This window comes from Synchiropus splendidus, chromosome 2 (assembly GCF_027744825.2).
Source record: "Synchiropus splendidus isolate RoL2022-P1 chromosome 2, RoL_Sspl_1.0, whole genome shotgun sequence".
In the NCBI taxonomy this organism is placed as follows: domain Eukaryota; kingdom Metazoa; phylum Chordata; class Actinopteri; order Syngnathiformes; family Callionymidae; genus Synchiropus; species Synchiropus splendidus.
Genome location: NC_071335.1, coordinates 33121482 through 33138221, shown reverse-complemented (window position 1 = coordinate 33138221; position 16740 = coordinate 33121482). Strand labels below are relative to the sequence as shown.

Genomic DNA, 16740 nt, shown 5'->3' with positions numbered 1-16740 from the left:
GTGGAGAATGATCTTTTCAAGTGTGTGGTCAAGAAGTTGAGAGGCTTTCATAGGTCAGATGACCTGAGCTGAATCTCCAAACTCTCGATCCAAAATCTCTGAATTTGTTTCTCCTTGAGTCACTTAGAACATGGAAGTCTCTCTGAGTGTTTATAGGAAACATCATTCTTTGAATTGTCTCCGCAGGACCTGAGGCACTTCAAGTCTGAGAAGACGTCTCGGGGAAACCTGCAGGATGGATGGCGGGAAACCCAAAACCCCATTATGTGCTCATACAAGCTGGTCACGGTCAAGTTTGAGGTCTGGGGTCTGCAGACGCGTGTGGAGCAGTTTGTGCACAAGGTGATGCATTAGGAAAATTTGATTTTTTTTTCCCATATAACATTACCTCAGTTGAGGTTGGGTGGAAAAAATATATCAAATATATCGCAAATTTCTTTTGTGACAATATTAAATGTTGATGTTCTTCTCCAGAATCTTTTTTTTCCCCTACATTTTGATGGCAGTAAGACGTGACTTCCGTTTCTAGGTAAACAGACGTTGAGCCGAGCGCAAGTGTGTCTCCTCCTCTACAGACCTTCCAGTCAAAAACACTTTTTTTTCCAAACACCAGCATTGACATTGCTGGATTTGAGTTGCCATAAAGCCTTGCGTGAGTTTCACGCTGGGTGCAAGAGATTTGGCAGCCCTGTGCTAACATGTTAGCGCTCTCTGCAACCTGCTCCAGAGCCTTGTAGATGCTAGAATAACACCATCTGTGCGATAGATGAATCTAAAAACTCCGGATTGGAGTAGCTGCAGATCCTATGGCATCTTTCTCCTGCTGCGTCTGTGCATTGGTCTGTGTTAACGCAGGCTCTGAATCACAGAAACAAAAGCATATCATGAGCTATTTACAGTAGAACATCAGGAATTATGCAACTGCAGCGACTATAATTTGACAAATACACATTTTGTTATGACCCTTCTACATGACAGCCACTAGATGGCACTCTCTGTACACTTGGGCTTTGAACACCAATCCTCATTTTATGTATCCTCATATTCGACCATTAATTCACTTCACTGAGCTCTGAAAAATCGAGCTCCCTTCCTCCCTTCATCGACCTTAAGCGACCTCTCGACCTCCTCGGCTCCTGCTGACTGTCTCTGCCATTGTCTGATGTGTTTGGTTGCTCTGCTCCAGGTGATCCGGGATGTGCTGCTGCTAGGACACAGGCAGGCCTTTGCCTGGGTGGACGAGTGGATCGGTGAGTTCCTTACTGAAGTTTGACTGTGTAGAATTTATTTTTTATTCCTCATTTTATTACTCACACTTGGCCTCACAGTGTTCAGTAATATTCAGTTGTCAAATTCAATCCAAAAACCCATGGTTTTATAAATCATCCTGTTGACTATTGTCAACAATGTAAGTCATTTTTAAGTGTCCTCATTTTCAGAGCCCAGTAGGTGGCGCTGTGTTAAAAAATGTGGAGTTATATTTTTCTAACGCCAAAGATTATTGAGCAAAAAAATGCCTTCTAGTTATGGTGGCTGAGAAGTGCAAAAGATATTACAAACTTTTCAAACAAATTTACAAACTCCTGGAATTAATTTACAAATAACAAAACACATTAGCAAGACTTCAAACTTCTTTGCCAAACGAATTTGAGTTTGTAATTATATTACCGCATTTGTAAATGTTTTCACAGAATGTAAATTTGTTTTCAGAGTTTGTAAAAGTGTGTTCCACTTGTACCAATCGCGGGGGATCGCCATTGGGAGTTGACTAAATGCAGAAAAATGTTACATACTCTGGAAAGATGTTTGCTAAAGGAGGTTTTACATTTTGCGCTGTCGATGCTGCAACATGACGTCCATAACGTTTTAGTTCCTCGAGTCAATATGATGACACAAATTTACTCACAGATTTACTCACTTTTAAGGAACAGATGATGATTCAGTATGTCACTGTAAGAGTCGTGAAAAGTCCAAATGGTACAGAGATATCACAGACTCAGAAAAGGCTGCCATTGTTTCAATCAGAGACTACACTACTACTACTAATACTACTACTACTACTACTAATAATAATAGCGAATCACTGTTTGAAAGTTCAAAGTTCAGAGAGCAAAGAAAAATAAATTGCGATGTCAGCTTTTTCCAACATTGTGCAGCCCTACACATTATGAAGAAATCTGAATGTCTCCAAATGAGGAAGTGACAACTCATGTGATGTAATAATCTGAAAAAAAAAAATGAAAATAAATAAATAAAAGGTTGATGGTCCTGGATCAGGGTCATACAAACTGTGACCTATGACGATGGCTGGCATGTGTCTTGAGGATAAACTGAGCTCCTTTCTTATTGCTGAGTTCTATCTTTTTCTAAGGAAATACGTCCCACCCTTTTTGCTGAAGTCAGCCATTTTCTACGCCCGCACGACAACGTTAACATTCAATGACTGGAAACATGTTTGTCATGCCAAACCTCCCCCTCCTTTTTCCAGATATGTCTTTGGATGACGTGCGGAATTACGAGAGAAATATGCACGAGAAAACCAACATAAAAGTTTGCCCAGAGCAGCAGGATCATTCCACCGCAAATCCATCTTCACCTGATGGCATTCAGATCCATGAGAGAGAACGTGTATGTTCCATTTCTTCATTCCTCACTTCACTGTCGAGCAGTCACCTGACCATGTCATACTTCACCATCATGCATTTGTTTCAACCTTGTGACGCTTCATTTACAGGTTGATGTCTGCAGTTGGCACTGGTCATTTTCACAATAGTCAGAGTGTCACCCTGCACTGAACTGAGCACATTTCAGTGTTTGTCAACTTCGAGAGAGAAAATCTGCCTCAAGTTCTGTTATAATATTTGTATTTTGGCCTGTCATTCTGGCTTATACATTTTATTTTTTTACTGCAAGCAAAGAAAGTTAAAAGTAGCATCATTTTTCAAGTCTTTTCTGTCCTATATTCTTTATATTTTTGCTGTTAAATAATATTTTTTTCTCAATATGTTTGATCGACAAACATTTTTAACCTACTTTAACTCTTTATTCTGTCTTTTATTCCTTGTTGTGGCAGGTGTGTATCTTGTGCATGCAACATTCACGAGGAATGGACCGGTGCTGCCATTATTTTGGTCACAAATGTTAGTTTTATTTTAGTTCATTGAGTTTCCACACAGATCAAACCAGCACTTCACCACTGTCAAGGAAGCACGATGACCAAGAGAATAAAAGGAAAATGCCTATTAAAATAAGCAAAGAAAAATTCAAGTGATCATAAAAACAAATGTTCTAGAGGCAAGAAGAAGCTTGAAATGTGTGTATAGCCATCACATCTTAGCCTGCCTTCTCTTTGAAAACGTCTTGGTTCGGAACATGATTTTGAAGAGGGATATTTTGGAATAGGGCTCCATCTGTAGATGGTAGTAGGGCATCAATAAAAAGATCCAAGGATGATGTGAGCCAAGTATATTTTAGATTATTGTTTCTGCCATAACGCAGGGAAGGCATGGATTTGGTACCTGCTTTGCCTATGTTTTTTGAAAGACGATTGGGAATCATTTGTTTTCCCAACCTCCTCAGCACGCCCGTGTCACAGCAGTCTTGACTCATGAGAATCTCCTGCTCGCTGACATGTGTGAGGGTGCACTTCCACCGTTCATATAAATAATGTACCGTACTGAGGCGATGACCATGCTGATACCATGCTAAACAGCGGTATCGTTTCCGACACGAGGAGTTTTTGAAGACTCTTGAAAGCTTTGTTATATTCCTCGGTGTACGAGTCAGGACTAGCCTGTGGAAGAATTCATTGCAGTAATGCTTTCCCCAGCCTCTCACCTTTATCTTAACCATCCAGAACAAAGGGCGAACCTTAACCATGACTGTGAACCAAACCTACGCCCATTTATAATAAACTACTTTCACTGACATTTGCACCCTCTGAACCTTGGGAGGACTGGTCAAAATGTCCTCACAAGTAGGTGGCCTGTCAAGACTTGGTCCTCACAAGTATGGCAAAACACACTCACGTTTGTTTTTCTATCTTTGTGGGGACCACCTATTGCCATAATGCTTTTCCCAACCTCCCACCCTTAACTTCACCATCCAAAACAAATGGCTAACCTTAACCAGGTCTCTGAACCAAACTGAAACTTGTAAAAAAAATATGATCACCCAGTTATTTTGAAGTCTCCATCCTCAAATCAAGGCTTGGATTTGGATCTCACAAGGATAGTGTTTTGTTAATAAACAAAGTGAGGATCAACCAGGGACGACACACACACGCACACACGCACACACAAACACACACCCGTCATGGCTAACTCTTGGACATGGCCTCAGTGTTCCCTCAGAATAAGCTGAGGAAGACCGATGTGTTCACCGGTTTAATGGTTCAGTGGCTGTAGTTCATCCTTAGTTCGCTCTTACATAGAAGTCAAATGTACATCTCCATTTGGCCAAAATGAAAAAAGGTGCATGCCATTTATGAAACTGAAGCAATGATACACTGACATTGATTCACCACTGTGTATTCTGACTGGACGAGTGTTTCTAACTGTCGTCACGTTTTCCCCGTCATAGACATGACAATGGACGAGGTGAGAGATTTTGAACGCACGATCCAGGAGGCCACCAACCAGAAGATTGGTGTGTTTCCTCCGTCCATCTCCATCAGTGATTCCCTGCCGTCCACCTGCGCCCTCACGGGCCCCGCCAGCGCCCCCTCCACACCCTTGTGCATCGACGCTCCAGAGTCCCTCAACGTCCCCAAGGACCGACCTCGCAAAAAGTCGGCTCCGGAAACCTTAACCCTTCCTGACCCGGTCCAGAACAGTGAAGCTTTGGACTGCGACGCGGACCAGCTGACTGATTCTCACGCTGTACAATCTTCCACCTTCAATTCCTCCAACCCTGACCTGGTGGGAGGAGAGTAGTGGCTCTTCCAAACACTTCTCTTTTTTTTTTTTTTTTTTCTATCCTCCTTCCCCTTCAATTGCACACAGATGTCAATTTGCGGTCACATTTCCTTCCTCAGTTTAAAAACCAACCCTGTCAACTTCCTCTTTTTTTCCTTTCGTGCTTGTTGGTTTTCAAGCGAAGATAACACGCCCCTTCTTTTGTAGAACCTGTGTGTGAGATTTTGTTCCCGGGAATAACAAGATGAAGCAAGTCATTGAACAAACAAGCTCCATCATTCTTGTCCATGTTGCGCTCAACCCGCCAGTCACACTCTGAAACACGAATGAACAACGCTCTTGTTTAGACCGACTTATCGCAGCTTCCCAGGAACGTTAGACAGAATTCCCCATTAGCTTTCTACCTCGTCCTGGCTAGTCAGGTTTCGGCTTGCAAGACAAGAGAAACCGCGAGGAACGTGCTCAGAGCACCAAGTCTTGAATACAGTTCTATGCTTAGACTATCATTTGCATCTATGAATGAAATATACGCGCCACATCTTTGACCTGGTGAGTTTATTTGAACATGAGCAGACAGGTTTGTGACACAAATAAGTACAATCACAACAAAATCCTCAGGTCACAGACGTCTGACGACATCAGCATTTTTTTTTTCCTTTTATATTTTGTCATCATACAGAAGAACGTTTTACAATATCATCCGGGAATGTTTACTCTTCCAAGAACCTTAATAAACGCCTCGCAGGCGGTCGATGGAGTCTTAGCATGACAACTAACTGGTGGTTGAAAAGAAGAAAAAAAAATCCACTGTTGCCTGATACCAATGCTGGACATCATCTGAAGTTTAGGAAGCTTTTATCACACCTGGAATTCAGAGAAGGACGTCTATTGCTTGAACCTCATTCATCCAGTGGTGTGTTCCATCTGCTGCATGGACATAATGTGAAAGTAATATATATCTGATGGACGCCTGGGTGCGTTTAGTTTCCTGGATTCTTCTAGAAGCTCATGTCAGTGTAAGCATGCTCTGCATTATTGTTCCTTTCAGCTCAGTGCCTCTGCATGCTTCCTTCGTCGATATTTACGGAACGTCCTCTCCTCATGCAGATGCTGACCAATAGCTTGAGTTTATATATATATATATATTTATATATATATATCCGCGACACCACACTTTTCAGGGTTAATAAACTTCAGGAAATGACCTTTTAAAACCCTTGTTCGACCTCTGAAATGCACTTTTTTGACACCTCTTCTGACAATGAAGGAATGTGTTGTATGAACGAGTGAATGACAATTTTATGAATAATCGGACCCAAAATAGCTTAGTGTTCTCGCCATGAAACATGAACATTCTGTACAGTTTCTCACCTGCGTTTGTTGGAGTACTAACTGTAGCTTTGACAGTTGAGAATTGACATGTCTAAGTCTGTACCATACTGGTCTGCTCTGTTTAAAAGAGTATTATCTTAGCTATTGTACATAAAGTGTTGTCATTGACTGATATGATTCTAAAATATTTTAGTTGGAGTGTCAAATCATTAGAAGGCCTTTGGTGGAATAGAAGTTGTCTGGACGTGGTGGTGCACTTTTGACGTGCCAAGTCAGTATGTGTATGTTCTCTTAAGTGGGGTGGCTTTTTGGGCTTGTTCTCGCCACGTAAACTTGGATAAGCTGTTTTTTTTTTTTTGTAGCGAACTTGTTGAGCTGCCTGTTGCTTTAGTGTGTTATTTCTTTGTAATGAAGGACCAATCCTTGCATTCCGACAGTAATCTCACTTCCCACATTCTAAATGTCTTTCTTTGCTATGCTATACTTTTGATTGAATTTCTTTTGTTTACTTTCTGAATTGGATAAAATAAATTTTGCTACATATTCCTGATGTTTCTGACTCTTTTTTTTTTTTTTTTTTTTTATATACTGCGAGATTATCCTACACTGAATGTTCGGTCACTCTCTCACTCTCATTCTCGGTCACTCAGGATTGTCTGCTCCATTGTTCTACCTAGAACATTGGGTGGATGAGATTCTCTACTACTCATGTTCGTGTTGTCAAACCTTTTGAGACTGCAAAATGTAGAATGACTTTCTGCTCTAACTCAATACCAACACAATTATAATGCCTTAATAGGCAGAAACCAGCCATTTTCTGCTGCTTAGCCAGGTCTGGGTCGCAGGGGCAGCTCTTTCAGGAGGGAAGCCCAGAATCTCTGACCTCAGCCACCTCCACTAGCTCCTCCGGCTGGATTCTTAGGAACAGCCAGGCCTGCTGGGAGATATTATCACTCTCTGTCTTGGGTCTGCTCTGTGACCTCCTCCCTCCCTCCCTCCCTCCCTCCCTATGTCTGTCCTTACCCTATACCTAAGGCTAGACTTAGACTCCCTCTGGCTGAAGCTCATTTTGGCTGCTGGTCAGTATCCAAAGTTCATGGCCATAGATGAGAATTGGAATGTAGATTGGCTGCTAAATTGAGAGCCTTAACTTATGGCTCAGTTACCCAGGCAGATAATGGGGGCTGCATCACTGCGAATGCCGATCCGATCTGTTACCGTCCCCCCCACCTTTGCTCATCCATTGGGGACAAAGTCAAGCTGGAGTGGGGAGTCCACACTTTCTGCCGGCAGAGAATCACAGTGTCAGATTTGGATCAGAAGGTACACTTCATCGCGATCTCAGCCCACTCAAAAGAGCTCTCCATCACGCATGTCAACTAATGTTAGCTGAAGAAGATCGATCCTGTCTCTCACTACGCAGTTTTTCATGTAAGCCGGTCATTTGTCCGTCGTTCTTGTCATCACACTTGCATTCCCTCCCCTGAACTTCCTCGGTATCAATATGGGCCTGTTGTAAAAAAAAAAAAAAAAAATGGAAGCACAAAATCTTCAGTCAAGTTTATTTGATAATGTGAGTCCACGCAACAGCAAAATTCACAGTGCGAAACAGTGGTGGTTAAACCATGCAATTAAGAACAAGCAGTTGTAAGCGAGCGGATTATCCAGACTGGTTTTGATCAGCAAGTTGTCCGAGTTGAAGAGTAAGTTCATGCTGATTGAAGTTCATCATTTCAATTATTTTCAGAGAATATAATCGATCCAAACAACACAGATTTATCTCACAAACTCACATTCGAAGGCAACATTTTTGTCAGTGCCAGGTATTCCACTCGACACAATGCCAACCATCTACAACCAAAACAGTTCTATCTAAAGTAAGCTCTATCTAGGCACTAAAGTTTAGATCGCGAGTAGAGAAACCACTAAACTGCTCCAAAGAAAGTATTTCGATATCATCCAGGGCTCCACTGAGAAAACCAGTCCAGCTCTGTTGCTGACCGCTTGACCAACACAAGTGCCTACATTACCGGCTCCATCCACAGCTGCCAACACCACCGTCTCCGTACAGCAGGAGGCGCTGTAAGTAACTGTTACATTCTCGCCATCTGACCCAGTGACGGTGCTTGTGTTGAGCGTCCCGTTCCCCTGATGGATCTCGATGGTGTGGATGCCGGAGCCACCTTCGTCTGTGATGCTGGTGGTGAAGGCCCAGGTTGATGAGGAGCAGGGTGAGCGGCCGGTACACTGCGATGTGCTGATGGTCCGACACACCGGCCGGTAAATGTCTTGTACCTGGGGAAGAGAGAGATCGGAGCTGTGCAAAACTGACCAACTTTGAACACAGACGTAGAGGAAAATGATCAAACTCAGTCAAAACTCAACACATGACTTAACAATATTCTTCAGTTAAATGCTGCTTGACAGGTCTTTCCTCACCTCTGCAATGATGGAGAACCTCAGCGTGGCAGAGTTGACGTCTGAGGTGGCTCGATTTTGCACCAAAATAGTCAGAGTCACATCTGAGCCCGAGGCAGCGCTGGCTGGTGCCGTCAAAGTTACCACGCCGCTGGCTTGTCCTCCACCTCTGGGTGCAATGACCAGCGAATCGGGTGAACTGGAAGGAAAGTCTTGGTCGTTGTTTGCCTGCACCAGGAAGGTCCCTGTTGCGTCGGTGTCGATCTGCCCGTGGCTCACAGTGGCAACTGTGAAAGGGACGGTGATGGTGGATCCTGGTTCGATGCTGGTGTCGTTTACTGCTGCCTAGAAAGCAGAGCGTAACTGAAGCCCACAGCAGCATGATGGAGGTGGTATGGAAATGACTATCACTTTCTTTGGCTGAGCATCTTATCGTGTGTTTCATTACCCACTGGGGTTCTACTAGTGCTAGTCATAATAATAATCAGCTGACCTTTCCAACCAATGACGCTACAGTAGAATTGAAAATATCCAGGGCTTGGGATGAGAGAACTCACGGTGACAGAGACGCTGGAGGTCTTGAGTCGTGTTGAGGCGTATCGGTGGAACATGGAACCAGTGCTGTCTTCCCCAACAAGAATAACACCATAGTCGCCCGCGGGCACACGGGTGAACCCCACTAAATAGGTCCCACCTCCATAGGACTATTCACAACAAAAACAAGATTTCAGATCAACCTTGGATTTAAAATGTGAATGAGCTCAGTCTCTCACCTTCAGTTCTCCGTCGACTCTGGTTTGGAGCGAACTTTCCCACAACATGACCTCCTTCACTTTGACTGTGTCGCCGCCCGTCACTGTGATGGCGAGGGTGGTGTTCCCCCCTTCAGTCGGGCAAGAGTGTCAAAGGTCATTGAAACGTGGAGAACATATCAAAAGAAAAGATGTACTCACCGGCCAGAGCACGTCCCGCCTTCAGAGTGAAGTCTCCATGAGCTCCTTCAAAGGCCTCCACCAGGTTGAAGATAAAGTCTATTGAGCTCTGTCCTGAAGTGACAGTGACGCTCAAATGAACATCGCCGCATGAGCGTCAAAGCTCATCTTACCGACCTGTAACTTTAACAGAGTACGGGTCTTTTGAGTTCACAGTGACTTGCCACAGCCCTGTGTGGTTCCTGAGGCTGACACGGCGGAGGTTTCCTGTGGTTGTCACTGACCCCAGAGGACCACTGGATTGACTAGACGTCTGCGTTGCTCCTGCAAAGATTTCAAAGGAGTCGAGTCTACAGCAACCTGCTCTTATTTAAGGACTCACTTGAGGGATCGATGAGTTCAAAAGTGAGAGAAGGGCTTCCTGTGATATACGCAACTACGTTCTGGAGTGATCCGTCGACGAGAAACGGGAAGGTTCCACTCGCTTTTCTGGGCCTCCACTCAACCTGGAAAACTGTCACCTGAGAAGAACAGAACGGCTCATGAGGTCAAAGTCATTGTTTTGTTTTTTACCTTCCTTACTCACCACTGCACTGTCTGATGCGTCCATGATCACAGACATGGCGTTGTGAAGCTCCGACTTTTCCACATTAATGGCCAAACCACCAGAAGCACCACTCAAGTCGCTGTAAAGCTGGTCGTCTTTTCGGGCCCTTGAAACGGAGCGACGCCATCTTCTGCCACTGTGGGTCATCATGAAAGTCACCTAAATGTGGGAAAGCAAAATGAGACGCAAGCAATGAGTGTTGGTATTTATAGCACCGACACGCATACTTCATATAGAGGTACCAGAACACTGGTCACCGCAGAAATGCACTTTGTTTTTCATGATTTCATGGCATGGCATGTTCAGATGGCGGTGACCTACGGTAGACTTGGTGCTCTCTATCAGCGCCTGGATGATGCCTCTCAGGTGTCCGTCTTTGGCTGGAGCGTCGGTGAAGACAAAAATCTCAGAATAAGGCGGCGCTGCGGTCAGAGCCAGCTGTAAGGCAAAAGCACATGGACTCATTTGAAGTGTGCCTTAGAATAGAAATGCTTGTTGGTGAAATGATGCACTAGATTTATATATATGTATATATTTTATTATTATTGTTTTTCAAATCACCAGCAGTCCAGACAAGCTCATCTCGGGTATGTCCCCTCCTCCTCCGAAAGTTAGCCTGTTAATGCTGGCTTTAAATTCATCTGCGCCGGTCGTCGTCTGTACAGGTCCGAAGCCTGTCAAAAGACAGAGTGAAATTACAGTGAAATAAATATAATACATCTAAAAAGAAAAGAAGTATTACAAAATCTATGGTGTTATTTTAACTGAACTTAAATTCAGTGTTTTGTCTTTTTACATTATTCCATTGCGCTGGTGTTGTTCCTTCTTGACGGCAAGAGTTATTTGTGACACCAAATTACGCATCAATAACAATGTAGTATGTCATGCGCCTACGCCAGAAGCACAACTAATATAGACAATATAATACTAATATACACAAACATTCACCCTACGCAGAGCAAGACAAGGGTCACATAAAATACCTCGGTCCATCACCGAAAACAACAACAAATGGATCTTCAAAATAAGTCGGCACATTTAAGACACACAATCTCTCATCAGAATCTTCACAGATTATAAGAAAAAAAAAGTTTAATTTCAAGTTTTGGGGTTTTTTTTTTTAACATTTATTGCAGGAAACCTATCCATTTACCACTATGGAACACTAACTTCACAGCTTTTCAGACACCAACAATAACAAAAGCAAAATCAACTATCCTTCTTCTTCTTCTTCTTCTTCTTCTGGCTTCTCCCTTCAGGGGTGGCCACAGCAGATCATCTTCCTCCATCTCCCCCTGTCCTCTGCTTCCTCTTCTCTCAAACCTACAAAGCTCATGTCCTCCTTCACCACCTCCATAAACCTCCTCTTTGGCCTTCACCTTCTGCCTGGCAGTTCCAACCTCAACATCTTCCTACCAATGTACTGGCTCTCTCTCCTCTGTACAACAAAAGCAAAATGAATGTTTCTTTGTGGGAGGGAAAAAATTTATATATGAATTTAAATCATGTATAAGAATACACGAAAATCCATCCGCAAACATCAAATAAGTATTATATAAAGCAGCACTAGTCATGGCACACGTCAAAAGTCCTGTGGAAAATAAAAAAATTGTAGCCATGTAGCTATTTTCAGAATGAAATGGCAGAAAATTTGTTTAAAATGTCTCCAGAAAGGGGTGGGCAATGTGGCAAAAAAAATACATCATGATTTATTTACTTATTTTAAATCGATTTTATCACAATCTCTTTTGCATGATTTTATTCTAGTTTGGGTAAATTTCCAGAACAATCTTTAACATTCTTTGCCTCAGCCACATAACAACTATGATTCTTTCTCTTTTCATATTTTGTAGCACATTTATTTGGCTCTGCATTTCATTTCTAACAACTTTTAAACCAGGAATATTGATGGTCTGTGAGTGTTAACTCTGTGGTGCAGGCAGTCTTTGCTGTCTGATACAGAACACTCCGTCATTCTGTGGTGCAGATGTGTGGTCGAGCGTAGCAGCATAGAGCTTAAGTGTATAGAAAGAATGTGACAGAATTCATCTTGGTAGAACACGTTCTAATGGATCACGGCTTAATGTCATGATATCGTCCACCTCTATTGGGTGAAACTGGATCATTTCCCACAGCACACTGGCTGAAGTTATGCACATTTCTTATTCCGTCACTTACTGATTTTTGCCACAATATTGCATCATACTTTTGTTGTTGTTTTGTTATTAGGCCCCTATTTTCAGAAATTTTAAAACATCTATTCGGGCCTCCGTCCCACCTGGGTCGTTGAAGGGAACCAGTATGTAGGCCGGCGGCTCCAGTTCAGTTCCTCTTCTGTGGTCAATCATATCAAAGGCCACTCTTGTCACTTGCGCAATGTCGCCAGCCATGCTAACCGTGGTGTCAATGACGAAACAAAGAACTGACGCCTGGGAGATCCCCATTAATCTGCGTAGGAAAGAAAGGCATCACTCGCATCACGTGTGCCGTGACGAAGTGAGTTCTGAGCCCTCACCGTAAGAAGTTTCTGTCTCCCACCGACATCCTGATGTCCTCCAGAAGTTCGGCCGTTGCATCCACAGCGAGAGCCGCTGCCTTGAAGTGAAGTGAGCCGTGGCTGGCACCAATGGAGTCCTTGTTAATGCCCCCTCTTGGGCTCCTGTAGCTTGACAGATCAAAGGTACCACCGTGGCTGCATTTACCTTGAATCCGAGGGGTTAACAGCGGTTAGATATTCTTCTGCTGTTCAGTATGATACACCTGATGAACAATATATGTTTTACCTCTTGGTTTACTTGGCCAGAAGGAGGCAAAATAGCCTGTAGTGAGGAGCCCCTTCTGCAGAATTTCTGGCAGAATATTGTCTTCACAGTTCTGTCCTATACAGCTTTTACAAGTGGGAACATAAGGACCTGCAGATAAGTAACCATCATGCCAAACATAAATCAGCCTGTCCAATGCTTCGAACCCATTTGTGACAGGTGTAGTTGAGTGGTACCTGCTAGGTTGACCAAAGGTCGGTCGGGTTGGAACAGCGCTGTGTACGGAAAAGTCCTCCCTAACTCCACCCAGTTGCTGTGACTGTAGAAGTCCTGTGTGAAAGCGTTATATTCAGTTACACTGACCGCATCTCCCATGACGTGTTTCACGCTCTTCTCGCTCACCTGGAGGGGGTGTAAGATTGAACCAAGTGTCAGCCGTCCAGCGAAAAAGCTTGAACGCCGCACGCTAGCCTTCACTGCAGCGCTACCTAAACATGAACAGAGATTAGATCGGATATTTGTCATTCTTTACGGGGAGGATGATGAAGCACCACACGTCTATCACTACAACACTGTAAAAAAAACAACAACTCTCTCTCTCTTACTCTAAAAAAACTGGCAGCTGGGTGTCCAAACCTTTACACTAACAAATACAGTACATTTTTTTTGGACGTCAAGTGTGTCAATTTTAGCTACATGTTGATCACAGTAAAAATTTCTCACAGTAGCAGAGCATTTTTACCACAAAATGATGGTTCATTTAACTAGATTTGAACTCATTTATGCATTAAAAAACAATGGAGCTACATTGACATTGCATTGACACTCAATAATATACTTTTAAAATAAAATTACGGTGGGTTGAAACAATGTTTATAACAGGCAATTTCTGTCTGTGGAAAACTGTGTAAAGTTAACTATTTTTTGCTGAAAATATTAATAGCAGTTGGCAGTTTTGAAAAATGTACAGTGCTAAACAGCTGACGTTTGACAGTTTTTTCACGGTTACATGCTTTTACAAGTGTACAGCAGGCTCTTCCCTTGCAAACCATGGCTGGTCTGGAAAACACATACTCAGGGTATCAAACAACAAACTTTGTTTTAGCCTTTAGTTTGTGTGAGTTTACCTCTTGCGATGAGCTGACGTCCTTCTTCAAGATGCTCATCAGTAACATGGTGGCTTGGTTTGAAATAATGTATCAGATCCACTGCCCCATTACTGAAGGCCACAGAGTTCAGAGCTGTGTGAAACTTAATGGTGGAAAGAAAAGATGTCTTTGATGACGAACATGCCATCAGCACCTTGTCAGCAGTCAGGTTGTCATCGATCTACAACAAAAAAGCAACATGTTTTTCAAGTCCTGACACGACATGGCACATCTATCTATCTCTAGCTCTCTCTCTCGCTCTCTCTCTCTCCACACACACACACACATATATATATATATACATTTATATTTTTTTTGTTTAAAGTTTCCCATAGGAATTATATTTAATAAATTCTGCTATCATTTGGTCGGATGAACCCCTCACAACAGTCCTGCGTGTGATGTGGCACCCCAGGAAATGTGATGCCTCCGACTTCTATCCACTTCAGATGACCTTCTACTGCTCCTGTACTTTCTACGTGAAGAAAATTTTCTTCCAGACGTTAGGCATAATTGAAAAATTTAAGACGTTATAGCAGCCAATATCTTCTGCAGAACGTAAGAAATAAAATCCTTCCTTGAAATGTTTCGCGCTTCACTTTTTAATACAACATTTCTGCTGCAAATTTCCTGTAATATCAAATGTTTTCTGTGTCCACTTACAGTCAGGCTGAAGAATCTTCCCTCTCGTGCAGCAATAGCTCGACAGACCTCGGCCGTCTTGCGGAGCACTGCACGTTGCGTGATGTCTCTGTGGCTGATCGACGTTGTTGTAAACATCGGGAGAAAGCCATCCGCAGGAGCGGCGAGGGAGAGGAGCGCTGCCAGCAGGAGCATGACTGGGTCTGTGTTCGGGCGGGAGAGAGAATCCTTGATCAGGGGTCACCACCCCTGTGAGCTACTCCCAGGGCACTGTGTGACCCGAAGGGCTCCCATCGGTTCCGTACACACTTCTGATGTCATGGATGACAAATTATATTCCTCTCAAATACGTGTCTCATTGCAGAGTTTTCACAAAAATTACCAATGATGTACAAAGATTCTTTAAACTTTTTAAAACAAAGCAGGAGTCACATGGGATGTTTGGTTTCCTGGGACATATTACTGGGTCGTATGTGACCAAGGAGATTAGAATTCAGAGATGCAATGTTTCCCGGAAGGGAAGTCAATTCAATATGTTTGTGTATGATAATGTGTATCAATGATGCTGTTGAGATCCTGCTGCTTTGCCTCTGCCTCCACGACCCCGGGGATCCTCGGTTTGTGACACAACAATCCTTCATTCCTTTTCTTCACTCAAGCATTTTCAGTTCCTCTCACGAAAACAAGCCCCAACCTCTCAAATAAAAGAAAACACGACACCACAACACAACTTTGTTTCGATTCGTGCTTTCAAAGTATATTTACTTTTCAACTCTTCATTCTAAAAGAAGTAGAAACACATCCGACACGCACGCAAAATACACGTTCAAGGATGCTCTTACCTTTCGGCTGGGTGCTTCTTATCTGTCATCTGAGTGGAGTCCTTTATAAAAGAGCTATGGATGACTCAACGGAGAAACCATGGAAGGCATTCCCCACCCACCTCCAATTTCCTGATGCTCTTCTGTATTTCTGTTAATGCAAAAAGAGTTACACTTGCTCATGTAGGAGTTTTGCAATCATGTGGTAGAAAAAAAGATGTCAGGTTATAGCAGGACTATCTCCAAGGAAAGACGAGGGGATTTATCTGTAAAAAAAAAAAAAAGCATGCCTGAACAGGCCCAACATTCATGCACCCTTTGGTCACCCTAGATTTGTACACAAGTCAGCAAGGAGGCTTAAATATGCATTCTATCTTTTATATGCACCTGTCAGTAGTGATGGGTGGATGAGGCTTCATGAAACAGTACTGCAGGCCACTTGCTTTACAAATGTGAGGCTTCATTGAACGAGTTGTTCAAGTCCAAACCTTTTACAGCAGACAGTGCCATCTGGTGGCCTCTGGAAATCAGGACACTGTTTCATGAAGCCTCATCTACCATTCAATAGTGTTTCATGACACCTCATTGACCCATCACTACCTGTCATAGCGCTTGTAGTACGGTGGCTGAGAGGTGAAAAAAATCAGAGAAACAAACTGTCTGAAACACCTAGCATCTTTACTTCATCTCATGACAATCTATACAACATTTGCGTCGTGATTTTACAACATGGCAGCAGTGTTAAAATTGATGTCAGAAAACACATGATCGCTGATACACGGCAACATCTCAGATCAAGTCGTGCAAGGTATGACCCCATGACGAGAATTTTTCACTGAGAGAGCCGAGGAACCCTCATATTTATGAATGTAATTCCATGACAGTTACATAAACAGAATGGAAAGTGAAGACCAACAAATTTAGAGTTGAGTCATTAATATTTATTGCAGCAATTAAGTTCCCATGAGCCATAATTTCAATTATCTAGTGTTACTGAATGGTTCTATGAAACAGTTGCAACATAGCCTGCTAATGCTGCGGTTGACTACGCTACATCGGGCTGCGCAGCATTGGACTCATCACTGTCAGTAACAAACTCAGTTACGGTGACCTAAACAGTTCCCATGATGCTGTGCAGTCCAGTCAACCAATCACAGTGGTC

General features: G+C 43.1%; 2 protein-coding genes across 3 annotated transcripts in view; one reads left to right on the top strand and one right to left on the bottom strand.

Annotated features, from left to right (window-relative positions):
• The window catches only part of LOC128754107 (cytoplasmic phosphatidylinositol transfer protein 1-like), a 29546-nt gene extending 22764 nt beyond the window's left edge, over window positions 1-6782 (top strand). Inside the window, exons 7-9 of the mRNA XM_053856461.1 lie at window positions 187-342; window positions 1187-1250; window positions 4582-6782. Of these exons, the coding sequence (XP_053712436.1) occupies window positions 187-342; window positions 1187-1250; window positions 4582-4934 (573 nt within the window). The 3' untranslated portion in view covers window positions 4935-6782. The remainder of the gene's footprint in view (window positions 1-186; window positions 343-1186; window positions 1251-4581) is intronic.
• A 900-nt stretch (window positions 6783-7682) lies between these two features.
• LOC128754072 (von Willebrand factor A domain-containing protein 7-like) lies at window positions 7683-15768 on the bottom strand. Of its 2 annotated transcripts, none has more exons than XM_053856398.1 (18): window positions 15600-15768; window positions 14779-14960; window positions 14095-14296; window positions 13370-13455; window positions 13204-13297; window positions 12989-13117; window positions 12721-12907; window positions 12484-12653; window positions 10767-10879; window positions 10527-10643; window positions 10185-10364; window positions 9981-10119; window positions 9776-9922; window positions 9620-9712; window positions 9440-9549; window positions 9224-9370; window positions 8688-9011; window positions 7683-8543 (listed from the first exon to the last, which is right to left on the bottom strand). In XM_053856398.1, the coding sequence occupies exons 2-18, from the start codon at window positions 14950-14952 to the stop codon at window positions 8151-8153; spliced, it is 2805 nt and encodes a 934-aa protein (XP_053712373.1). In that variant the 5' UTR covers window positions 14953-14960; window positions 15600-15768; the 3' UTR covers window positions 7683-8150. The 2 variants fall into 2 exon arrangements, with proteins under 2 accessions (XP_053712373.1, XP_053712374.1); XM_053856399.1 differs by having other exon boundaries at window positions 14095-14218.
• Between the last annotated feature and the right edge of the window lie 972 nt (window positions 15769-16740).